At 73.0% G+C, this 25,075-nt stretch overlaps 1 protein-coding gene across 1 annotated transcript; it reads right to left on the reverse strand.

Moving 5' to 3' along the window:
- Positions 1–2,069: 2,069 nt before the first annotated feature.
- Positions 2,070–24,627, reverse strand: EHMT2 (euchromatic histone lysine methyltransferase 2; the record flags this gene model as incomplete). The annotated part of the gene is made up of 24 exons (XM_068929478.1): positions 24,562–24,627; positions 23,023–23,095; positions 22,055–22,140; positions 20,922–21,077; positions 19,646–19,801; positions 18,717–18,825; positions 17,948–18,049; positions 16,906–17,051; positions 15,245–15,388; positions 13,971–14,197; positions 12,896–13,078; positions 11,672–11,754; positions 10,954–11,060; positions 9,229–9,351; positions 9,061–9,162; positions 8,882–8,986; positions 7,997–8,151; positions 6,216–6,383; positions 5,994–6,138; positions 5,116–5,193; positions 4,743–4,858; positions 3,894–3,980; positions 2,914–2,992; positions 2,070–2,291 (listed from the first exon to the last, which is right to left on the reverse strand). Coding segments are annotated over exons 1-24 (2,970 nt in total), but the record flags the coding sequence as incomplete, so codon positions are not given.
- Between the last annotated feature and the right edge of the window lie 448 nt (positions 24,628–25,075).

Below are 25,075 nucleotides of genomic sequence, written 5' to 3' on the forward strand. Positions count from 1 at the left end.
GACCCCGGGCCCCCAGACCCCTCCGACCGGCCCCCAGACCCCTCCGACCGGCCCCGCCGAAACCCCTCGGACCGGCCCCGAAACGGGACCCGGCCCCCAGACCCCTCCGACCGGCCCCAGACCCCTCCGACCGGCCCCGAAACGGGACCCGGCCCCCAGACCCCTCCGACCGGCCCCGAAACCCCTCCGACCGGCCCCGAAACGGGACCCGGCCCCCCCGACCCCTCCGACCGGCCCCAAAACCCCTCCGACCGGCCCCGAAACGGACCCGGCCCCCAGACCCCTCCGACCGGCCCCCAGACCCCTCCGACCGGCCCCGAAACCCCTCCGACCGGCCCCGAAACGGGACCCGGCCCCCCCAGACCCCTCCGACCGGCCCCTAGACCCCTCCGACCGGCCCCGAAACGGGACCCGGCCCCCCCCAGACCCCTCCGACCGGCCCCCCGAAACCCCTCGGACCGGCCCCGAAACGGGACCCGGCCCCCAGACCCCTCCGACCGGCCCCAAAACCCCTCGGACCGGCCCCAAAACGGGACCCGGCCCCCGACCCCTCCGACCGGCCCCAAAACCCCTCGGACCGGCCCCGAAACGGGACCCGGCCCCCAGACCCCTCCGACCGGCCCCCAGACCCCTCCGACCGGCCCCGAAACGGGACCCGGCCCCCCGACCCCTCCGACCGGCCCCCCAAAACCCTCAGACCGGCCCAAAATGGGACCCAGCCCCGAAAAACCTCCCCCTCTTCGCTCCCCACACCCCCACATCTCCCCCCCAGACCCCATATCTGCTCCCTGGCCCGGCCCATAGACTCTGTATCCACCCCCAGACCCCCCACATCTGCCCCCCAGACCCCATATCTGCCCCCCAGGCCCCCACATCTGCTCCCCCAGACCCCATATCTGCCCCCCAGGCCCCCACATCTGCCCTCCGACCCCCACATCTGCCCCCCAGACCCCCACATCTGCCCCCCACACCCCCGTATCTCCCCCCCAGACCCCCACATCTGCCCCCCACACCCCGTATCTCCCCCTCAGACCCCCACATCTGCCCCCCACACCCCCGTATCTCCCCCCCAGACCCCCACACCTGCCCCCCACGCCCCCCATATCTCCCCCCCAGACCCCCACATCTGCCCCCCACACCCCCGTATCTCCCCCTCAGACCCCCACATCTGCCCCCCACACCCCCGTATCTCCCCCAGACCCCCACATCTGCCCCCCACGTCCCTGCATCTCCCCCAGACCCCCACATCTGCCCCCCACACCCCCGTATCTCCCCCAGACCCCCACATCTGCCCCCCACACCCCCGTATCTCCCTCAGACCCCCACACCTGCCCCCCACACCCCTGTATCTCCCCCAGACCCCCACATCTGCCCCCCACACCCCTGTATCTCCCCCTCAGACCCCCACATCTGCCCCCCACACCCCCGTATCTCCCCCCCAGACCCCCACATCTGCCCCCCACGTCCCTGCATCTCCCCCAGACCCCCACATCTGCCCCCCACACCCCCGTATCTCCCCCAGACCCCCACATCTGCCCCCCACACCCCCGTATCTCCCTCAGACCCCCACACCTGCCCCCCACACCCCTGTATCTCCCCCAGACCCCCACATCTGCCCCCCACACCCCTGTATCTCCCCCTCAGACCCCCACATCTGCCCCCCACACCCCCGTATCTCCCCCCCAGACCCCCACATCTGCCCCCCACACCCCTGTATCTCCCCCAGACCCCCACATCTGCCCCCCACACCCCCGTATCTCCCCCCCAGACCCCCACACCTGCCCCCCAGGCCCCCGTATCTCCCCCCCAGACCCCCACATCTGCCCCCCAGGCCCCCGTATCTCCCCCCCAGACCCCCACATCTGCCCCCCACACCCCTGTATCTCCCCCCCAGAGCCCCACATCTGCCCCCCACACCCCCGTATCTCCCCCCGACCCCCACATCTGCCCCCCACACCCCTGTATCTCCCCCCCAGAGCCCCACACCTGCCCCCCAGGCCCCGTATCTCCCCCCCAGACCCCCACACCTGCCCCCCACACCCCCGTATCTCCCCCCCCGACCCCCACACCTGCCCCCCAGGCCCCATATGTGCCCCCGGGCGGGGGGCCGCGCACCCCAGCTCCTCGCCGGCGCGGATGGCGCGGCTGCTGAAGAAGGCGATGCGGGGGAAGCGCAGGTCCTGGTGCAGCATGAACACCCGCACCGGGATGATGTTGGGGTCGCACAGGTGGTTGATGAAGCGGCTGACGTTGCCGTAGTAACGCGCGTCGATGCAGTACACCTCGCCGTCCTGCCGGGGCCCAGGCGGCCGGGCGGGCTGAGCGGCGCCGCTCCCGGACGCCTGGGTCCCTCCTGCACGCCCGCGTCCCGCCCGGACGCCTGGGTCCCTCCCGGACGCCTGGGTCCCTCCTGCACACCCGCGTCCTGCCCGGACGCCTGGGTCCCTCCCGGACGTCTGGGTCCCTCCTGGACGCCTGGGTCCCCCCCCCGGATGCCTGGGCCCCTTCCCGGACGCCTGGGCCCCTCCCCGGACACCTGGGCCTCTCACCGCACGCCCGCGTCCCGCCCGGATGCCTGGGCCCCCCCGCACACCTGGGTCCCTCCTGCACACCCGCATCCCGCCCGGATGCCTGGGTCCCTCCCGGACGCCTGGGTCCCTCCTGGATGCCTGGGTCCCCCCCCGGATGCCTGGGTCCCCCCCCGGATGCCTGGGCCCCTCCCCAGACGCCTGGGCCCCTCCCCGGACACCCGCGTCCCACCCGGCCGCCCATGTCCCCCCCAGACGCCTGCATCCCCCTCGGACGCCTGGGCCCCTCCCAGATGCCCACATCCCACCCGGATCCCCCCCGGACGCCTGGGTCCCTCCCCGGACGCCTGGGCCCCCCCCCCCCCCCGGACGCCTGGGCCCCCACCTTGTTGTCCAGGTCGAAGAGGTAGGAGTCGTCCTCGCGCACGTCGGCCTCCGCGTCCGAGATGAGCTCGCCGACGTACCTGCGCGGGGCGGGGGGTGAGCGGCCGGGACCCCCCAAAACCCCCAAACCCTCCTGAGACCCCCCAAAACCCCCCGAGAACCCCCAAAACCCCGACACCCCCAACCCCCCGACACCCCACAAAACCCCAAGAGCCCCTAAAACACCTGTGAGAGCCCCAGAACCCCCGAGACCTCCCAAACCCCCCAAGAGCCCCCCAAACCCACCTGCGACCCCCCAAAAACACCTCAAACCGCCCCGAAGCACCCTGAACCGCCCCAAATTGTCCCAAAACACTTCGAACTGCCCCGAAGTGCCCCAAATCGCCCCAAAGTACCCCAAATCACCCCAAACTGCCCCGAAGCACCCCAAATTTGACCCAAACTGCACCAAATCACCCCAAACTGCCCCGAAGTGCCCCAAATTTGACCCAAACTGCAGCAAATCACCTCAAACTGCCCTAAATTGCCCCAAATCACCCCAAACTGCATCAAATCACCCCGAAGTGCCCCAAACCGCCCCGAACCGCCCCAGGGGGCCCTGATCCGCCCTGAACCACCCCGGGGGGCCCCGAACCACCCCGAATCACCCCAAACCGCCCCAAATCGCCCCGGGGGGCCCCAAAGCGCCCCGGGGGGCCCCGAACCACCCCGAATCACCCCAAACCGCCCCAAATCGCCCCGGGGGGCCCCAAAGCGCCCCGGGGGGCCCCGAACCACCCCAAATCACCCCAAACCACCCCAAATCGCCCCGGGGGGCCCCGAACCACCCCGGGGGGCCCCGAAGCACCCCGAATCACCCCAAACTGCCCCAAAGCGCCCCGGGGGGCCCCAAAGCGCCCCAAATCACCCCAAACCGCCCCAAAGCGCCCCGAACCGCCCCGGGGGGCCCCGAAGCGCCCCGGGGGGCCGGGCGGCGCTCACTCGCAGATGAAGGTGCCGGGCGGGATGGCCTGCAGCGCCCGGACCCCCCAGCCCATCTTGGCCGTGCGGTAGAGCTGGAGCCGGACCCTGCGGAGACCCCCGGGGTGGGCAAACGCCCCAAAACCGGGGGGGGGGGGGGGCGCGCGGAGTGCGGGGGGCTGAGGGACCCTACGGTGTGTGTTTTGGGGGGTGGCGGGGGGCTTCGGGGGGGTCCCCGAGGGGGGGATTTGGGGGTCCATGAGGGTAGGATTTGGGGCGTTTCAGGGGGGTTGGGGGGTCCCTGAGGAGGGGGTTTGGGGGCATTTCAGGGGGGTTTGGGGGGGGTCCCTGAGGGGGGATTCGGGGCGTCGGGGCGGTTAGGGGGTCCCGGAGGGGGATTCGGGGGTGTGGGGGGGTCGGGGGGGGGTCCCTGAGGGGGGATTCGGGGGCGTGGGGGGGTCAGGGGGTCACGGAGGGGGGATTCAGGGGCGTCGGGGGGTTTAGGGGGTCCCAGAGGGGGGATTCGGGGGCGTCGGGGGGTCGGGGAGTCGCGGAGGGGGGATTCGGGGGCGTCGGGGGGTCTGGGGGGGTCCCGGAGGGGGGATTCGGGGGCGTCGGGGGGTCGGGGAGTCGCGGAGGGAGGATTCGGGGGCGTCGGGGGGTTTAGGGGGTCCCGGAGGGGGGATTCGGGGGCGTCGGGGGGTCGGGGAGTCGCGGAGGGGGGATTCGGGGGCGTCGGGGGGGCTGGGGGGGTCCCGGAGGGGGGATTCGGGGGCGTGGGGGGGGGTCGGGGGGTCCCAGAGGGGGGATTCGGGGGCGTGGGGGGGTCCCGGAGGGGGGCGTCGGGGGCGTCAGGGGGTCGGGGCTCACTTGATGCCGCTCTGCACGACGCGGTTCTTGCAGCTCCGCCAGCACGTGCACGCCTGGTTGCACTCGAAGATCAGGGGCGGCTCGATCTTGTTGAACTCCTGCAGCAGCCGCCCGTCCTGGGGGGGGGGGGGCGACACACGCCGTGGGGCCGGGGCCGCGGGGCCCCCGGCGGCGGTTTCGGGGGTACCCCGGCCCTGGTGGCGGTTTCAAGGGGCCCCCCAGAGCGGTTTCAGGGGGCCCTGGTGGCAGTTTGGAGGGTGCACCGGCCACGACGGTGATTTCAGCGAGCCCCAGCGGCGGTTTCAGGGGTGCCCCAGCCCCAGTGGTGGTTTCAGCAGTCCCCCAGCGGCGGTTTCAGGGGTCCCCGCCTCACCTTATCGTACCAGCAGCGGATGCTGAGTTGGCCGCAGAGGCAGTTGCTGGAGGAGCAGTCGTCCTGGCACGTGCAGTGCTGGGGTCGGGGGGGGGAACGTCACCGTCACCGTCACCGTGCCCCACAAACCCCCATTTGCCCTTTGCTAGCAGTTTCATGGCCCACCCCAGCCCCGCAATGGCAGTTTCACAGCTCCCGCAGCCCCACGCTGGCAGTTTCAAGGTCCCCTAGCAGCAGTTTCATGCCCCTCCAGCTCTGCAGTGGCAGTTTCAAGCCCTCCCTCACCCCACAGTGGCAGTTCTGCACCACCGTGCCCCCCCATGGCAGTTTTGTGCCCCCCGGCCACACGGTGGCAATTCCACACCCCACCATGGCAGCTTCGTGCTCCCTGTGTCGGTGTCAGGCCACCCCCCAGCCCCCCAGTGGCAGTTTCACCCCCCCCCCCCCCCCAGTCCCACAGCAGCAGTTTGGTGCCCCACACGGCCGTTTCGGGTGCCCCACAAACCCCGCAGCAGCGGTTTCACGTCTCCCTGTCTGTTTCATATCCCCCCTATGGCAGTTTCGGGGTACCCCCAGCTCCTCAACGGCGGTATCACCCCCTGCAGGAGCGACTTCATGCCTCCCCTGGTGGTTTCAGGCTCCTTCCAGCCTGGCAGCAGCGGTTTCAGGCACCCCCTCCCCACAGTGGCAGTTTCAGCCCCCCCCGAACCTGGCAGCAGTGGTTTCAGGCTCCCCTCCCCAACCTGGCAGCAGCGGTTTCAGGCCCCCCCTCCCCAACCTGGCAGCGGCGGTTTCGGGCCCCCCCCAAACCGGGCAGCGGCGGTTTCGGGGCCCCCCCAACCGGGCAGCGGCGGCTTCGGGGGTCCTCCCGGGCGCACCTGCAGGTGGGTGATGTTGTGGTCGATGTTCATGGTGGAGGTCTCGCAGTTCTCCGAGATGTACTTGTAGTCGTCGGGGCAGGGCTCCTCGTCCACCGCGTTCACGCAGGGGATGGGCACGTTCTCGTAGCCCCGCGCCACGTCCCTGCGGGGAAGGAGGCCCGAGCCCGTCACCGCGGCGTCCGGCCCCCCGGCCCGCCCGCCGGCGCCCCCCCGGCCTACCGGCTGATGATGCGCTCGGTGTGCAGCGGCCGCCCGGCGGCGCCCTGCCGGATCTTGCGGTTGAGCTGCAGCGCGACCCACACCTCCGAGTGCTCCAGCGTCAGGTCCAGCGGCGAGTCGCCCTCCTTGTTGCGCAGCTCCGTGTCCGCCCCCCGCGACAGGAACAGGCTGCGGGCACCCGCTGGCACCTTCTCCGGGGGCCCAGGCGTCCGGGGACTCCCCTCCAGCACCCCGGGGGGCCCAGGCGTCCGGGGCACCCCCATCCCCGGGGACCGAGGTGTCCGGGGACTCCCCTCCAGCACCCCGGGGGGCCCAGGCGTCCGGGGCACCCCCATCCCCGGGGACCCAGGCGTCCGGGGACTCCCCTCCAGCACCCCGGGGGCCCAGGCGTCCGGGGCACCCCCATCCCCGGGGACCCAGGCATCCGGGGACTCCCCTCCAGCACCCCGGGGGGCCCAGGCGTCCGGGGCACCCCCATCCCCACGCACCCAGGCGTCCGGGGACTCCCCTCCAGCACCCCGGGGGGCCCAGGCGTCCGGGGCACCCCCATCCCCACGCACCCAGGCGTCCGGGGACTCCCCTCCAGCACCCCGGGGGGCCCAGGCGTCCGGGGCACCCCCATCCCCGGGGACCCAGGCATCCGGGGACTCCCCTCCAGCACCCCGGGGGGCCCAGGCGTCCGGGGCACCCCCATCCCCGGGGACCCAGGCGTCCGGGGACTCCCCTCCAGCACCCCGGGGGGCCCAGGTGTCCGGGGCACCCCCATCCCCGGGGACCCAGGCATCCGGGGACTCCCCTCCAGCACCCCGGGGGCCCAGGCGTCCGGGGCACCCCCACCCCCGGGGACCCAGGCATCCGGGGACTCCCCTCCAGCACCCCGGGGGCCCAGGCGTCCGGGGCACCCCCATCCCCACGCACCCAGGCGTCCGGGGACTCCCCTCCAGCACCCCGGGGGGCCCAGGCGTCCGGGGCACCCCCATCCCCGGAGACCCAGGCGTCCGGGGACTCCCCTCCAGCACCCCCGGGGGCCCAGGCGTCCGGGGCACCCCCATCCCCACGCACCCAGGCGTCCGGGGACTCCCCTCCAGCACCCCCGGGGGCCCAGGCATCCGGGGCACCCCCATCCCCACGCACCCAGGTGTCCGGGGACTCCCCTCCAGCACCCAAGGGGCCCAGGCGTCCTCTGCCACCACCCCAAGGACCCGGGCGTCCGGGAGACCCCCACCCAGAGGACCCAGGTTCTCAGGGGACCCCCACCCCCGGGGACCCAGGCATCCGGGGACTCCCCTCCAGCACCTCCTGGGGGCCCAGGCATCCGGGATTCCCCCACCCCCGGGGACCCAGGCATCCGGGGACTCCCCTCCAGCACCCCGGGGGGCCCAGGCGTCCGGGGCACCCCCATCCCCACGCACCCAGGCGTCCGGGGACTCCCCTCCAGCACCCCCGGGGGCCCAGGCGTCCGGGGCACCCCCATCCCCGGGGACCCAGGCGTCCGGGGACTCCCCTCCAGCACCCCCGGGGGCCCAGGCATCCGGGGCACCCCCATCCCCACGCACCCAGGTGTCCGGGGACTCCCCTCCAGCACCCAAGGGGCCCAGGCGTCCTCTGCCACCACCCCAAGGACCCGGGCGTCCGGGAGACCCCCACCCAGAGGACCCAGGTTCTCAGGGGACCCCCACCCCCGGGGACCCAGGCATCCGGGGACTCCCGTGCAGCACCCGAAGGACCCAGGCGTGCGGGCGCCCCCCCCCGCCCCGGGGCCCCGGCGTCCGGGCGCGCACATGACGCAGTCGTGGTAGCTCTCGCGGGCGGCGATGTGCAGCGGCGTGTCGCCGTGGAAGTTGACGGCGTGCAGGTCGCACTGGGCGTTGAGCAGCACCTCGGCGATCTCGGCGCTGCCCGTGAACGAGGCCCAGTGCAGGCAGATGTTCTCCTCCTGCGGGGGGGGGGGGGGGACCTTGAAACCACATCTCAGGGGGACTGGGGACCAGTAAACCATCTCTGGGGGGCCTCAAAACTGTCCTTAGCAGGACTGGGGGGCTCAAAACCATGCCTGAGGGGAAAACTGGGGCCGCGAAACCGCCCCTGGCAGGGACCAGGGACCCTGAAACCACCCCTGGGGGGGACTGGGGGCCTCAAAACTGCCCCTGGCAGGAACCAGGGACCTTGAAACTGCCCCTGGGGGGGACTGGGACCATTAAACTATCTCTGAGGGAGCTAGGAGCCATGAAAATACCTCTGGGGCACCTCAAAACTGTCTTCGGGGGGACTAAGGGCCTCAAAACCACACCCGGGGGAACTGGGGGCCTCGAAACCACCTCTGGGGGAGCCTCAAAACTGTCCTTGGGGGGACTAAGAGCCTCAAAATCACACCTGGGGAGGGCTGGGGGCCTCGAAACTGCCCCCGGCAGAGACTAGGGGCCACAGAACCACGCCTGGAGGGACTGCAGGGCCAAAGAACCACCCTGGGCAGCCTTGAAACTGCACCAGGTGGGGCACAAAACCACGCTGGGGGCCTCGAAACCACCCCGGGGAGCACCGAAGTGCGCTCAGCAGTGCTGGGGCGCCTTGAGACCTCCTTTTTCTCAGAGGAGCTGATGAAGGAGGCCTCAAAACCGCCCGTGGCGGGAACCGGGGGGCCCCCGACACCGCCGCGGGGAACTCACGTTGTCGGTGAGGGTGACGTCGGCGCCGCGGGTCAGCAGCATGCGGATCACCTCGATGTGCTTGTGCTCGGCCGCCCAGATGATGGGGGTCCAACCCCCGTTGTCCTGGGGGCGGGGGGGAAGGGGGTGAGCGGGGCCGGCCGCCCGGCCGCCGGGGCCCCTCGGGGCGGGGGTCCTACCTGGGCGTTGACGTCCACCTGCCCGGTGGCCAGCAGCAGGTCGACCATCTCCAGGTTGCCGTTCTTGGCGGCGTGGTGGAGGCAGGTGGAGCCGTCCTCCTCCTGCGAGGCCGAGGGTCACCCACCGCCGCGTCACCCGCCGCCGCGTCACCCGCCGCCCGCACCCACCTTGCTGTAGACGCAGCCGCCCCGGCGCACCATGTAGCGCGCCGCCTCCACGTGGTTGTTGGCCACCGCCTCCATCAGCGGCGTCCGCCGCAGCTTGTCGGTGGCGTTGATGTTGGCGCCGGCCTGCGGGCGGAGGGACGGACGGGTGGACGGACGGGGGGACGGATGGGTGGACGCATGGGCGGATGGGTGGACAGGTGGGTGGGCAGATGGATGGACAGATGGGCGGGTGGGGGGGTGGATGGACGGGTAGATAGACGGAAGCATGGATGGGCGGATGGATGGACGGATGGAGGCACAGACGAGTGCATGGAGAGATGGGTGGACACATGGACGGATGGGTGGACAGGTGGGGGGGCGGATGGGTGGACGCATGGGCGGATGGGTGGACAGGTGGGTGGGCGGATGGATGGACGGAAGCATGGATGGGCAGATGGATGGACAGATGGGCGGATGGATGGACGGGTGGGTGGGCGGATGGATGGACAGATGGGCGGATGGACGGATGGAAGCATGGATGGGCGGATGGATGGACAGATGGGCGGTTGGATGGATGGAAGCATGGATGGGCGGATGGATGGACAGATGGGCGGATGGACGGATGGAAGCATGGATGGGCGGATGGATGGACGGATGGGCGGATGGATGGACGGATGGAGGCACAGACGAGTGGATGGAGAGATAGATGGGTGGACGCATGGGCGGATGGGTGGACAGGTGGGTAGGTAGATGGACGGGTGGGTGGGTGGATGGACGGAAGCATGGATGGGCAGATGGATGGACAGATGGGCGGATGGATGGACGGATGGAGGCATGCACAGGTGGATGGAGAGATAGATGGGTGGACGCATGGGCGGATGGGTGGACAGGTGGGTGGGTGGATGGACGGGTGGGTGGGTGGATGGACGGAAGCATGGATGGGCGGATGGATGGACAGATGGGCGGATGGATGGACGGATGGAGGCACAGACGAGTGGATGGAGAGAGAGATGGGTGGACGCATGGGCAGATGGGTGGACAGGTGGGTAGGTAGATGGACGGGTGGGTGGGTGGATGGAAGCATGGATGGGCGGATGGATGGACAGATGGGCGGATGGACGGATGGAAGCATGGATGGGCGGATGGATGGACAGATGGGCGGATGGATGGACGGATGGAGGCACAGACGAGTGGATGGAGAGATAGATGGGTGGACGCATGGGCGGATGGGTGGACAGGTGGGTGGGCAGATGGACGGGTGGGTGGGTGGATGGACGGAAGCATGGATGGGCGGATGGATGGACAGATGGGCGGATGGATGGACGGATGGAGGCACAGACGAGTGGATGGAGAGAGAGATGGGTGGACGCATGGGCGGATGGGTGGACAGGTGGGTAGGTAGATGGACGGGTGGGTGGGTGGATGGAAGCATGGATGGGCGGATGGATGGACAGATGGGCGGATGGACGGATGGAAGCATGGATGGGCGGATGGATGGACAGATGGGCGGATGGAAGCATGGATGGGCGGATGGATGGACAGATGGGCGGATGGATGGACGGATGGAGGCATGCACAGGTGGATGGATAGATGGGTGGATGAATGGATGGAAGGATGGATGGACAGAGCGATGGACAGGTGGATGGATGGACAGACAGATAGAAGAACAGACAGATGAACAGATAGATGGACGGATAGACAGATAGACAGACAAGGGGCAGCCAGACCCCCTCCCCGGGGACCCACCTGGAGCAGGAGGTGGCAGATCTCCAGGAAGCCCTTCTGGGCGGCGGCGTGCAGCGGCGTCCGCTTGCTCTGCGCGTCGCTCTGGAAGTTGGGGTCCAGGTTGTCCACTGCGAGAGACGGGGAGGGGGTCGGGGGTGATGGGGACGCCCCCAAATCCCCGGGGCCTCCAGAGTGCTCCGGGGAGCCCGGGGGCACCACGGGGAACAACCAGAGTCCTCCGGGGCCTCCTGAGTTCTCCAGGAACAGCCAGAGTCCTCCAAGAACATCCCAAGTCCTCCAGGAACCCCATTAACAACCCCCACGGACCCTCCGAGTCCTCCAGGAACACCCCAAGTGCTCCAAGGACACCCTGAGTCCTCCGAGGAGCTCACAAACACCCCCAGAAACACCTCAAGTGTCCGAGGGACCCTCCTAAGTTCTCCAGGGTTCCTCTGAGTCCTCCAGGGACCCCTCAGGTTCTCCAAAGACCCCACAGACACCACCAGGAGCCCCCCACGTCCTCCAGGGACCCCACAGACTCTGCCAGGAGCACCCCAAGCCCTCCAAGGAGCTGACAAACATCTCCAAGGAGCCCCCAAGTCCTCCAAAGACCCCACAGACACTGCCAGGAGCCTCCCAAGCCCCCCGGGGACCCCACAGACACCTCCAGGAGCCCCCCAAGCCCCCCGGGGAGCCCATCCGCCCCCCCGCGCGCCCCCCGCGCGCCCCCCGTGCTCACGCAGCATGAGGACGACCTTCTGCAGCTCGCCCTGCTTCACCGAGAGGTAGAGCTGCCGCGGGTGGAAGCGCAGCTTCTTCCGCCTGCCGGGACCCCGCGGGCACACTGGGCAAACTGGGCAAACTGGGGGGGCTGGGGGGGTTGGGGGGAGCAGGACGGGTCGCGGGGGTGCTAGGGGGATTTGGTGGGGGGGGTCCCAGGTGTCCCAGAACGGTTCAGAGGGTCCCAGAGAGATTTTGGGGGGATCGGGGGGTCCTGGAGGGGTGGGGGGGGGTCTCAGGACAGTCTGTGGGGTCCTGGGGGGGTTGGGGAGTCCCAAGACAATTTGGAGGGCTCGGGGGGGTCCTGGGGGGTCCTGGCCGGGGTCTGGGGGGTCCCAGGAGGATTTGGGGGCATCCCAGGGGGTTTGGGGGGGTCCCAGGAGGGTCTGGTGGGCTGGGGGGGTGCAGGGGTGTTCCAGGAGTCTCAGGAGGCTTTGGGGGATCTCAGAAAGGTTCAGGGGGTCTGGGGGGTCCCAGGAGGGTTCGGGGGGGTCCGGAGGGTCCCAGGGGGTCTCAGGAGAGTCCCAGGAGTCCCAGGGGGGTCCGGGGGGGGGTCTCAGGAAGGTTTGGGGGGTCCAGAGAGTCCCAGAAGCATTTAGGGGGTCCCAGAAGGGTCTGAGGGATCCCAGACGAGTCCTATGGGTCTCAGAGAGCTTTGAGGAGTCCCAGGAGGGTCTGGGGGGGTCCCAGAGATCCCAGGAGGGTCCAGGGGGTCCCAGGAGGGTCCAAGGAGGGTTCGGGGGTCCCAGGAGGGTCCGGGAGGTCCCAGGAGGATCCAAGGAGGGTTCGGGAGTCCCAGGAGGGTCCGGGAGGTCCCAGGAGGATCCAAGGAGGGTTCGGGGGTCCCAGGAGGGTCCGGGAGGTCCCAGGAGGATCCAAGGAGGGTTCGGGGGTCCCAGGAGGGTCCGGGAGGTCCCAGGAGGATCCAAGGAGGGTTCGGGGGTCCCAGGAGGGTCCGGGAGGTCCCAGGAGGATCCAAGGAGGGTTCGGGGGTCCCAGGAGGGTCCAGGGGGTCCCAGGAGGATCCAAGGAGGGTTTGGGGGTCCCAGGAGGGTCCAGGAGGTCCCAGGAGGGTCCCAAGACTCCCAGGAGAGTTTGGGGGATCCCAGAAAGGTTTTGGGGGTTCCGGGGGCTCCCAGGAAGGTCTGGGGGGGGTCCGGGGGGCTCCGGGGGGGGGTCTGACCTGTCGGCCTCGTGCACGACGAGGGCCTTCTCGAGGAGGTCGCGGGCGGGCCCCGGCGCCAGCCCCCGGGCCGAGAGGGCGGCCCCCGAGGGCAGGGCCAGCGCCGGCCCCCCCGAGCTGTCGATGGGCTCCGGGGGGGCCGCCGCCGGCGCCCGGCCCTCGCCCTGGCCCCGCATCCGCGCGCTGCCCGGGCGACCGTCAGCCCCGCGCCGCGCCCCCTGCGCCCCCCGGACCCCCCCGGGCCCCCCCAGACTGCCGTAACACCCCCCGGACCCCCTCCGGACCCCCCAGCCCCCCCCAAACTGCCGTAACACCCCCCAGACCCCCCCAGAGCCCTGTAACACCCCCCGGACCCCCTCCTGTGCCTCCCAGACCCCCCCCGGACCCCCTCCGGACCCCCCAGCCCCCCCCAGACTGCCGTAACACCCCCGGACCCCCTCCGGACCCCCCAGCCCCCCCCAAACTGCCGTAACACCCCCCAGACCCCCCCAGAGCCCTGTAACACCCCCCGGATCCCCTCCTGTGCCTCCCAGACCCCCCCGGACCCCCTCCCGTGCCCCCCGGCCTCCCCCAGACTGCCGTAACACCCCCCAGACCCCCCCAGAGCCCTGTAACACCCCCCGGACCCCCTCCTGTGCCTCCCAGACCCCCCCGGACCCCCTCCCGCACCCCCCGGCCTCCCCCAGACTGCCGTAACACCCCCGGACCCCCTCCCGTGCCTCCCAGACCCCCCTGGACCCCCTCCTACGCCCCCCCAGACCCCCTCCTGCGCCCCCCGGGGCCCCCTAGACTGCTGTAACACTCCCCTGGACCCCCTCCTGCGCCCCCCGGACCCCCCCAGACCCCCTCAACACCCCCTGGACCCCCACCCGGAACCCCTCCTGCACCCTCCCGGACCCAGACCCCCTCCTGTACCCCCCCAGACCCCCACAACAGCTCCCCAGACCCCCTCCTGGACCCCCCCAGACCCCAATATCACCCCTCAGGACCCCCCCATAGTCCCCCAGGACCTCCACACCCCTCCCCAGGACCCCCATAGCCCCCCCAAACCCCAATATCACCCCCTGCCGCTGACCTGGGCTGGGGGGCGTCGTGGCGGGGGGCCGGGGGCCGGCGGCGGGGCTCCGGGGGGGCGGCGGGGGCCGGCGGGGGCCCCTCGGCCCGGGCCAGCGTCACCTCCTGGGCCTCGGAGGCGTCCTCGCCGCAGTGCGGGCAGAAGATCATGCCGTTGAGCTGCGAGACGCAGCCCCGGTGGAAGCGGTGCCCGATGCGCACGTCCGGGTGGCACTCCAGGAAGGTGCCCTGGGGGGCACGGCGGCCGTCACGGACCCCCCCGGAGCCGCCACGGGCCGCTTGGGGGGTCCCGGGGGCCCCACGGGCTCCTGGATGCTCCATGGGGCATCTCAGGGGGCTTCTCTGCTCCATAGAAGGGTCTGGGCACCCACTGGGGGCCCTGGGGTGCCACATGGAGCATCTAAAGGGGCTTCTCTGCTCCATAGACGGTCTTGGGGACCTACTGGGGACCCTGGGGTGCCACATGGAGCATCTAAAGGGGCTTCTCTACTCCACAGAAGGGTCTGGGCACCCACTGGGGGCCCTGGGGTGCCCCATGGAGGATCTAACGGGGCTTCTCTGCTCCATAGGAGGGTCTGGGCACCCACTGGGGACCCTGGGGTACCCCATGGAGCATCTAAAGGGGCTTCTCTGCTCCACAGAAGGGTCTGGGCACCCACTGGGGGCCCTGGGGTGCCCCATGGAGGATCTAAGGGGGCTTCTCTGCTCCATAGGAGGGTCTGGGCACCCACTGGGGGCCCTGGGGTGCCCCACGGAGCATTTAAGGGGGCTTCTCTGCTCCACAGAAGGGTCTGGGCACCCACTGGGGGCCCTGGGGTGCCCCATAGAGCATCTAAAGGGGCTTCTCTGCTCCACAAACGGTCTTGGGGACCCACTGGGGGCCCTGGGGTGCCCCATGGAGCATCTAAAGGGGCTTCTCTGCTCCACAAACGGTCTTGGGGATGCACTGGGGGCCCTGGGGTGCCCCATGGAGCATCTAAGGGGGCTTCTCTGCTCCACAAACGGTCTTGGGGACGCACTGGGGGCCCTGGGGTGCCCCATGGAGCATCTAAAGGGGCTTCTCTGCTCCACAGAAGGTCCCGAAGACCCTATTAGGGGTTCTGGGGACTCTGCGTAGGGCCTGAACCCCCCCAGAGGACCCTACATGCCCCATCGGAGGTCCTGGGCGCATCAGGGAGGTCCCGGGGCTCCCCCAGCCCCACAGAGGATCCCACGTGCCCCCCGGAGGCTCCCGGGTGCCCCCCAGCCCCCCGGAGGCTGCCGGGCCCCACTCACGGCGGTGCAGAAGTAGCCGCAGCCGGGGCAGCAGTGGTGCTTGACCATGCGCGCGCGGTGGCTCTCGCAGAGCACCATGAGCGGCACCCGGCTCGAGGGCCGCATCGTCTCCCGCTTCAGGATGCTGCTGCCGCAGCCGCTCAGCTGCGCGGGGCCGTCAGCGCCGGGGCCCCCCGGACGCCGGGGCCCCCCCGTCCGCGCCGGGGCTCCCCCGGACGCCGGGGCCCCTCCGTCCGCGCCGGGGCTCCCCCGGACGCCGGGGCCCCTCCGTCCGCGCCGGGGCTCCCCCGGACGCCGGGGCCCCTCCGTCCGCGCCGGGGCTCCCCCGGACGCCGGGGCCCCTCCGTCCGCGCCGGGGCTCCCCCGGACGCCGGGGCCCCTCCGTCCGTGCCGGGGCCCCCCCGGACGCCGGGGCCCTTCCCTCCGTGCCGGGGCCCCCCCGGACGCCGGGGCCCTTCCCTCCGCACCGGGGCTCCCCCGGACGCCGGGGCCCTTCCCTCCGTGCCGGGGCCCCCCCGGACGCCGGGGCCCCCCCACTCCGCGCCAGGGCTTCCCCGGACGCCGGGGCCCCTCCGTCCGCGCCGGGGCTCCCCCGGACGCCGGGGCCCCCCCTCCACGCCGGGGCCCCCCCCGTCCGCGCCGGGGCTCCCCCGGACGCCGGGGCCCCTCCCTCCGCGCCGGGGCTCCCCCGGACGTCGGGGCCCCCCCCAACGCGCCGGGGCTCCCCTGGACGCCGGGGCCCCCCCCCTCTGCGCCAGGGCTTCCCCGGAAGCCGGGGCCCCCCTGTGGCTGTCTGTTCACCCCATGGTTGCTTGTCCCCTTCCCAGCTGCCTGTCCCCCCCCCCCAATACCTGTTCCCTTCCAGGACGCCTGTTCCCACCCTCAGGCGCCTGTTCCCCTGCGGGCACCTGTTCTCCCTCGGGCGCCTGTTCCCTTCCAGGATGTCTGTTCCCGCCCTCGGGCGCCTGTTCCCCCCGCGGGCGCCTGTTCTTCTGCGGGCGCCTGTTCCCACCCTTGGGCGCCTGTTCCCCCCGCGGGCGCCTGTTCCCCTGCGGGCGCCTGTTCCCTTCCAGGATGTCTGTTCCCGCCCTCGGGTGCTTGTTCCCCCCGCGGACGCCTGTTCCCTTCCAGGACGTCTGTTCCCGCCCTCGGGCGCCTGTTCCCCCCGCGGGCGCCTGTTCCCTTCCAGGACGTCTGTTCCCGCCCTCGGGTGCTTGTTCCCACCGCGGGCGCCTGTTCCCTTCCAGGACGTCTGTTCCCGCCCTCGGGTGCTTGTTCCCCCCGCGGGCGCCTGTTCCCTTCCAGGATGTCTGTTCCCGCCCTCGGGTGCTTGTTCCCCCCGCGGGCGCCTGTTCCCTTCCAGGACGTCTGTTCCCGCCCTCGGGTGCTTGTTCCCCCCTCGGGCGCCTGTTCCCTTCCAGGACGTCTGTTCCCGCCCTCGGGCGCCTGTTCCCTTCCAGGACGTCTGTTCCCCCCGCGGGCGCCTGTTGCCCCGCGGGCGCCTGTTCCTGCCCTCGGGCGCCTGTTGCCCCGCGGGCGCCTGTTCCCGCCCTCGGGCGCCTGTTCCCTTCCAGGACGTCTGTTCCCGCCCTCGGGCGCCTGTTCCCTTCCAGGAGGCCTGTCCCCCCCGCGGGCGCCTGTGGCCCCCCGCCGCGGCCCACCTGCCCGTCGACGCTCTCGGTGGCCATGCAGAGGTTGCGGGCGGCCTCGCTCAGCCGCTCGATCTTGGGCGCCTCCATGCGGCACGAGCACAGCGGCAGCTCCTCGAACCGCTCCGCCTCCAGCGAGCCCGCCTCGTGCCCCGCCCCTGCGGGGGCGGTGCCTCAGGGGGGGCGGTGCCTCGGGGCGGGGCGGGGCCGCGGGGGGGGCGGGGCCGTGGGGGGCGGGGCTTCTGGGGGCGGGGTCTCGGTGGGGTAGGGACTCGGGGCGGGGCCTCGGGGGTCGGGGAGGGGCCTCGGGGGTCAGGGCCTCTGGGGGTGGGGCCTCTGGGGGTGGGGTAGGGACTTGGGGAGGGGCCTCGGGGGGCGGGGCCTCTGGGGGTGGGGCCTCGGTGGAGTAGGGACTCGGGGGGTGGGGCTGTGGGGAGGGGCCTTGGGGAGGAGCCTCTGCAGGGGTGGGACCTCGGGTGGGGAGGGGCCTCGGGTGGGGCGGGGCCTCCGGTGGGGAGGGGCCTCGGGGGCGGGGCCATGGGGAGGGGCCTCGGGTGGGGCAGGACCTCGGGGGCGGGGCCTCAGAGGGCGGGGCCTCAGGGGGTGTGGCCCTGGGTGGGGCCCCCAGGGGGTGGGGCCTAGGGGGGCTCATGGGGTGGGGCCCGGGGGTGGGACATCTAGGGTGGGGCCTCAGGGGGCGGGGCCTCAGGGTCTAGGGCTTTGGGATAGGGCAGGGTTGGGGGTGGGGTGCAGTGGGGGTGGGGCCTCAGGGGGTGGGGCCTCTGGGGGGCGGGGCACTGCAGGAGCAAGGCCTCCCAAGGCAAGTTATGGTGGTGGGTGGGGCTTCCAGGGGCGGGGCACCACGGGGGGTGGGGGCGGGGCCTGTGGGAGGAGCCAAGTAGGGAAGCAGGTGGGGCCAGGCAGGGCTGAGTGAGGCTGCAGTGGGTGGAGCCTAGGGAAAGGGGTGGGGCCAATACCAGGGGGTGTGGCCAATACCCGGGGGTGGAGCCAATGCCCGGGGGCGGAGCCAATGCCTGGGGGGGTGGAGCCTCACCTGGGGCCTGCGGCGAGAGGGCGCCTTCGCCCGGCAGCTCCAGGCAGCCCAGCGGCACCTCCGTGTACTCGCTGCCGCCCGGCCCCGGCCCCCCGTTCACGCCTGGGGGGCGGCGGCGGCGGCGGGGGGGGGGGGTCAGGGGGCGGGGCATCCACAGCCCCACCCCCTGGCAGTCTCACGTTCCCCCACCCCCCAAAATCCCCGCTTCCAAGCCCCATAGGAGCACCTCATCCCTGCCTCTGCGGTGGTTTCAAGGCTCCTCTTGGTGGTTTCCAGGCCACCCCCCACTCTCGGGATCCCCCCCACCACGGGAGTTTTGGAGCCCATGGGGCGGTTTCAGGCTCCCTTGGATCCTCCCACAACCACTCAGGTCCCCCAATAGCAGTTTTGGGGCTCCCCGTGACAGTTTCAGGGCCCCCCCAGCCATTTTGCGCCACCCCACAGAGGCTTTTACCCCCCCTTCCCCCAGCATCAGGCTCCCTGTGGCTGTTTCAGGGCCCCTTGGTCCCAGTGGTTCCCCCCCATAGCACTTTCTGACTCCCCATAGCAGTTTCAGCCCCATAAAGACAGTTTCCAGGCTACCCACAGCATTTCAAGATCCCTCCCCCGGCAGTGTAGCGCCCCCCATGACAGTTTTAGGTCTCCCCACGATGGTTTCAATGACCCCCCAAAGCAGCCCTACAGATTCCATCCAGCTGTGGCGGTTTCAGGGCCCCCCCGGCGGTTTCTGCCCCCCCCAATGGTGGTTTCAAGCCTCCCCCCCTCGCACCTCGGGGCTCCTTGGGCCGCGGGTCCTTGCGCTTGCGCTTGCGGGCGGGTTTGAGCCAGGGACTCTCCTTCCAGCGCTTCCGGGCCTTGCGCCGGGCGCTCGAGGCGCTCTGCCACCCCGCGCGGCCCGTCAGGCCCCCGCCCCCCTCCCCGGGACCCCCCAAACCACCCAGAGACCCCCCAAACTGCCCTGGGACCCCCCCACACCACCCCAACACCACCCGGGACCCCCCAAACCACCCTGAGAACCCCCAAACTGCCCCAACACCCCCCGGGACCCCCCAAACCACCCCGAGACCCCCGAAACCGCCCCAACACCCCCCGGGACCCCCCAAACCACCCCGAGACCCCCCCACACCACCCCAACACCCCCCGGGACCCCCCAAACCACCCCGAGACCCCCCAAACTGCCCTGGGACCCCCCCACACCACCCCAACACCACCCGGGACCCCCCAAACTGCCCCGAGACCCCCCAAACCACCCCGGGACCCCCCGGGACCCCCCAAACCGCCCTGAGACCCCCCAAACCGCCCCAATGCCCCCCGGGACCCCCCAAACCACCCCAATGTCCCCCGAAACTGCCCCAATGCCCCCTGAAAGCCTCTGAAACCGCCCCAACGCCCCCAAGACCCCCCCAAACCGCCCCAATGCCTCCCAGAGACCCCCCAAGCCCCAGAGATCCCCCAAACCTCCCCAATGCCCCCTAGACACCCCCTGAAACTCCCCAAAACCCCAGAAACCCCCCCAGAACCGCCCCAAGGCTCCCAGAACCCCCCCAGAAACCCCCAAACCCCAGAAACCCCCCAGAAACCCCCCAACGCCCCTGCAAATCACCCCAGAACCCCCGAAACTCCCCCCAAACCGCCCCCACGCTCCCACAACCCCCCCCAGAAACCCCCCAAACGCCCCCGCGGCCCCCCGGCGCGCACCCGGTCCGAGGCGTTGCCCGACTCTTCTTCCTCGTCCTCCTCCTCCTCGTCCTCGTCCTCCTCGTCCTCCTCCTCGTCCTCCTCCTCCTCCTCCTCGTCCTCCTCCTCCTCCTCCTCCTCCTCGCTCAGCGCCTCGCCGGCCCCGTCGCCCTCCGACTGCCGCCGCGGGCCCAGGCGTCCGGCCGTGAGCCCCCCACCGCCCCCCCGAAACACCCCCGGGGCCCCAGGGCCTCCCAGTGCCCCCCAGTAACCCCCCGGGGGTCCCAGGGCCTCCCCTCAGTCGCTCCCAGTGCCTCCCAGCACCCCCAGTTGACCCCTCAGTCGCTCCCAGTGCCTCCCAGTGCCTCCCAGCGCCCCCAGTTGACCCCTCAGTCGATCCCAGTGCCTCCCAGTGCCTCCCAGCACCCCCAGTTGACCCCTCACTCGCTCCCAGGGCCTCCCAGTGCCTCCCAGCGCCCCCAGTTGACCCCTCAGTCGCTCCCAGTGCCTCCCATCGCCCCCAGTTGACCCCTCAGTCGCTCCCAGTGGCTCCCAGTGGCACCCAGCACCCCCAGTTGACCCCTCAGTCGCTCCCAGTGCCTCCCAGTACCCCCAGTTGACCCCTCAGTCGCTCCCAGTGCCTCCCAGTGCCTCCCAGCGCCCCCAGTTGACCCCTCAGTCGATCCCAGTGCCTCCCAGTGCCTCCCAGCACCCCCAGTTGACCCCTCACTCGCTCCCAGGGCCTCCCAGCAGCTCCCAGCACCCCCAGTTGACCCCTCACTCGCTCCCAGTGCCTCCCAGTGCCTCCCAGCACCCCCAGTTGACCCCTCAGTCGCTCCCAGTGGCTCCCAGTGGCACCCAGCACCCCCAGTTGACCCCTCAGTCGCTCCCAGTGCCTCCCAGTACCCCCAGTTGACCCCTCAGTCGCTCCCAGTGCCTCCCAGTGCCTCCCAGCGCCCCCAGTTGACCCCTCAGTCGCTCCCAGTGCCTCCCAGTGCCTCCCAGCAGCTCCCAGCGCCCCCAGTTGACCCCTCAGTTGCTCCCAGGGCCTCCCAGTGCCTCCCAGCACCCCCGGTTGACCCCTCAGTCGCTCCCAGTGCCTCCCAGTGCCTCCCAGCACCCCCAGTTGACCCCTCAGTCGCTCCCAGTGGCTCCCAGCGGCTCCCAGCGCCCCCAGTTGACCCCTCAGTTGCTCCCAGGGCCTCCCAGTGGCACCCAGCACCCCCAGTTGACCCCTCAGTCGCTCCCAGTAGCTCCCAGTGGCTCCCAGTGGCTCCCAGCGGCTCCCAGCGCCCACCTTGCTGTCGGAGTCGCCGTGCCCGTCCACGGAGAAGCCGTCGTAGAAGAGGGAGAACCCGGCGCCCCCCTCGCTGTCCCAGTCGTCGCTCGGGCGGGCGCCCCCGGCCCGGCCCCGGCCCCCCCCGGGCGCCGCCATCTCCTCCGTCACCGTGATCTGCGGGGCCCAGGTGTCCGGGAGGGGGGCCCAGGTGTCCGGGAGGGCCCAGGGGCCAGGGGGGCCCAAAGGGGCCCAGGCGGCCGGGGGGGGCCCAGGTGTCCGGGGGGGCCCAAAGGGGCCCAGGTGTCCGGGGGGGGGGCAGCAGGGGCCCAGGTGTCCGGGGGGGGCGGCAGGGGCCCAGGTGTCCGGGGGGGGCAGGGGCCCAGGTGTCTGGGGGGGGGGGGCAGCAGGGATCCAGGCGTCCGGGGCGGGGGGGGCCGGGACCCAGGCGTCCGGGGGGTGTGGGGGGCGCAGCAGGGGCCCAGGCGTCCGGGGGGGAGGGGCAGCAGGGGCCCAGGCGTCCGGGGGGGGGCAGGGGCCCAGGTATCTAGGATGCGGGGGGGGCAGCAGGGACCCAGGCGTCCGGGAGGGGGCGGGGGGGGCAGCAGGGGCCCAGGCGTCCGGGGGGGGCAGGGGCCCAGGCGTCCGGGGGGGGGCAGCAGGGGTCCAGGCGTCCGGGGGGGGCGCAGCAGGGGTCCAGGCGGCCGGGGGGGGGCAGCAGGGGCCCAGGTGTCTGGGGGGGGCAGCAGGGGCCCAGGTGTCCGGGGGGGGGCGGCAGGGGCCCAGGCGTCCGGGGGGGAGGGGCAGCAGGGGCCCAGGCGTCCGGGGGGGGGCAGGGGCCCAGGTATCTAGGATGCGGGGGGGGCAGCAGGGACCCAGGCGTCCGGGAGGGGGCGGGGGGGGCAGCAGGGGCCCAGGCGTCCGGGGGGGGGCAGCAGGGGTCCAGGCGTCCGGGGGGGAGGGGCAGCAGGGGCCCAGGCCTCCGGGGGGGGCAGGGGCCCAGGCGTCCGGGGGGGGGCAGCAGGGGTCCAGGCGTCCGGGGGGGGAGGGGCAGCAGGGGTCCAGGCGTCCGGGGCGGGGGGGGCCGGGACCCAGGCCTCCGGGGGGTGCTGGGGGGGGGGGGGCGCAGCAGGGGCCCAGGCGTCCGGGCCTACCTCGGTGCTGGCGCGGGGGCTGCCTCGCTGCAGCCGCTTGTGCAGCCCCTCGGGGCCGTAGTCCAGCTTGGGGCGCTTGGGGGGGTCTGGGGGGGCCGCGGGCCGTCAGGGGGGGGATCCTGCACCCCCCCTCCGGCCCCATGGACCCCCCCCGGCCCCATGGACCCTCCCCAGCCCCCCCTGGCCCCATGGACCCCCCCCGAGACCCCCTCAGCCCCATGGACCCCCCCCGAGACCCCCACCGAACCCATGGACCCCCCCTGGGACCCCCCCGGCCCCATGGACCCTCCCCAGCCCCCCCCCGGCCCCATAGACCCTCCCCAGCCCCCCCTGGCCCCATGGACCCCCCCCGAGACCCCCTCAGCCCCATGGACCCCCCCCAAGACCCCCACCGAACCCATGGACCCCCCCTGGGACCCCCCCGGCCCCATAGACCCTCCCCAGCCCCCCTGGCCCCATGGACCCCCCCGAGACCCCCACCGAACCCATGGACCCCCCCTGGGACCCCCCCGGCCCCATGGACCCTCCCCAGCCCCCCCCCGGCCCCATAGACCCCCCCCGGCCCCATAGACCCTCCCCAGCCCCCCCTGGCCCCATGGACCCCCCCCGAGACCCCCTCAGCCCCATGGACCCCCCCCAAGACCCCCACCGAACCCATGGACCCCCCCTGGGACCCCCCCGGCCCCATAGACCCTCCCCAGCCCCCCCTGGCCCCATGGACCCCCCCCCAAGACCCCCACCGAACCCATGGACCCCCCCTGGGACCCCCCCGGCCCCATGGACCCTCCCCAGCCCCCCCTGGCCCCATGGACCCCCCCCCAAGACCCCCACCGAACCCATGGACCCCCCCCGGGACCCCCCCCGGCCCCATGGACCCTCCCCAGCCCCCCCCCCGGCCCCATAGACCCCCCCCCGGAACCTCCCAGCCCCATGGACCCCTGGGACCCCCCGGACCCCCCCGCACCCACCCGGCTCCTCGATGCTCCGCAGCTCGTCCGACACCCGGAAGTGCAGCATCTCCGACACCCGCTTCTCCGGCACCTGCGGGGGGGGGGGGGGCGTGGGGACCCCGGCGTCCGGGCGGCACCTGATCCCCCCCCCACACACAGAGGGACCCCGGCGTCCGGGTGTCCCCTCCCCCAAAGGGGGCCCAGGCGTCCAGGTGCTCCCTTCAAGGGGCCCAGGCGTCCGGGTGTCCCCCCCAACCAGGGGCCCAGGCGCCCCCTCCCCCCAGGGGCCCAGGCATCCGGGTGTCCCCCCCAACCAGGGGCCCCGGCGTCCGGGCGCCCCCTCCCCCAGGGGCCCAGGTGTCCCCCCCAACCAGGGGCCCAGGCGTCCCCCCCAACCAGGTGTCCAGGTGTCCCCTCCCCCCAAGGGGCCCAGGCGTCCGGGCGTCCCCCCCAACAGGGGCCCAGGTGTCCGGGTGCCCCCTCCCCCCAAGGGGCCCAGGTGTCCGAGTGCCTCCCCAGCCAAGGGCCCAGGTGTCCGGGCATCCCCCCAAGGGGCCCAGGCGTCCCAGTGCCCTCTCCAACCAGGAGCCCAGGCGTCCGGGCGTCCCCCCCAACCAAGGGCCCAGGCGTCCGGGCATCCCCCCAAGAGGCCCAGGCGTCCGGGTGCCCCCTCCCCAACCAGGGGCCCAGGCATCCGGGCGCCCCTCCTCCCAAGGGGCCCAGGTGTCCGGGCGTCCCCCCAAGGGGCCCAGGCGCCCCCTCCCCAACCAGGGGCCCAGGCGTCCGGATGCCCCCTCCCCCCAAGGGGCCCAGGTGCCCCCTCCTCAACCAGGGGCCCAGGCGTCCGGGCGTCCCCCCAAGGGGCCCAGGCGCCCCCTCCTCCCAAGGGGCCCAGGCGTCCGGGCATCCCCCCAAGGGGCCCAGGCGCCCCCTCCTCCCAAGGGGCCCAAGCGTCCGGGCATCCCAAGGGGCCCCAGGCGCCCCCTCCTCCCAAGGGGCCCAGGCATCCGGGCGTCCCCCCAAGGGGCCCAGGCGCCCCCTCCTCCCAAGGGGCCCAGGCATCCGGGCGTCCCCCCAAGGGGCCCAGGCGCCCCCTCCCCAACCAGGGGCCCAGGCATCCGGGCGCCCCTCCTCCCAAGGGGCCCAGGTGTCCGGGCGTCCCCCCAAGGGGCCCAGGTGCCCCCTCCTCAACCAGGGGCCCAGGCGTCCGGGCGTCCCCCCAAGGGGCCCAGGCGCCCCCTCCTCCCAAGGGGCCCAGGCGTCCGGGCATCCCAAGGGGCCCAGGCGCCCCCTCCCCCCAAGGGGCCCAGGCATCCGGGCGTCCCCCCAAGGGGCCCAGGCGCCCCCTCCCCAACCAGGGGGCCCAGGCGTCTGGGTGCCCCCTCCTCCCAAGGGGCCCAGGCGTCCGGGCGTCCCCCCAAGGGGCCCAGGCGCCCCCTCCTCCCAAGGGGCCCAGGCATCCGGGCGTCCCCCAAGGGGCCCAGGCGTCCGGGCGTCCCCCCAAGGGGCCCAGGCGCCCCCTCCTCCCAAGGGGCCCAGGCGTCCGGGGCGGCGCACCTGGCCGGGCCGGGCCATGGTCTTGCGGGCCCGGTGCACCTTGGGGCGGGGGGGGGCGGCGGGGGGGGGCGGCGGCGGCGGCGGGGCGGGGGGCTCGGCCGGGGCGGGGGGCTCGGCCGGGGGGGGCGGCTCGGCCGGGGGGGCGGCGGGAGCCCCAGGAGCCGCAGCGCCAGCGACTGCCCCGGCGGCGACTTCCCGGCCCCGGTCAGCGACATCTTGGCCCGGCTGGGGGCCGCGGGGGCGGGGCTTGGGCCTGGCCCCGCCCCCGGCCCCGCCCCCGGCCCGGGCCCCGCCCCCGCGCCCCGCCCCGGCGACCCCGGCAGCGTCTTGGTCGCGTGGCCTGGGGGGAAGAGCGGGAAAACGGGGGGGGGGGGGCGTCGGAGACCCCCCAAATCACCCCCCAAATCACCCCCCGGCCCCCCCGAGCCCCAAACACCCCCTCAGAGCCCCCCCCATGCCCCAAATACCCCCCGGACCCCCGGATCCTGCCCCCAAACCCCTCAGGACCCCCCCA

The sequence above is a fragment of the Struthio camelus genome, unplaced genomic scaffold, assembly GCF_040807025.1.
Source record: "Struthio camelus isolate bStrCam1 unplaced genomic scaffold, bStrCam1.hap1 HAP1_SCAFFOLD_262, whole genome shotgun sequence".
In the NCBI taxonomy this organism is placed as follows: Eukaryota; Metazoa; Chordata; class Aves; order Struthioniformes; family Struthionidae; genus Struthio; species Struthio camelus.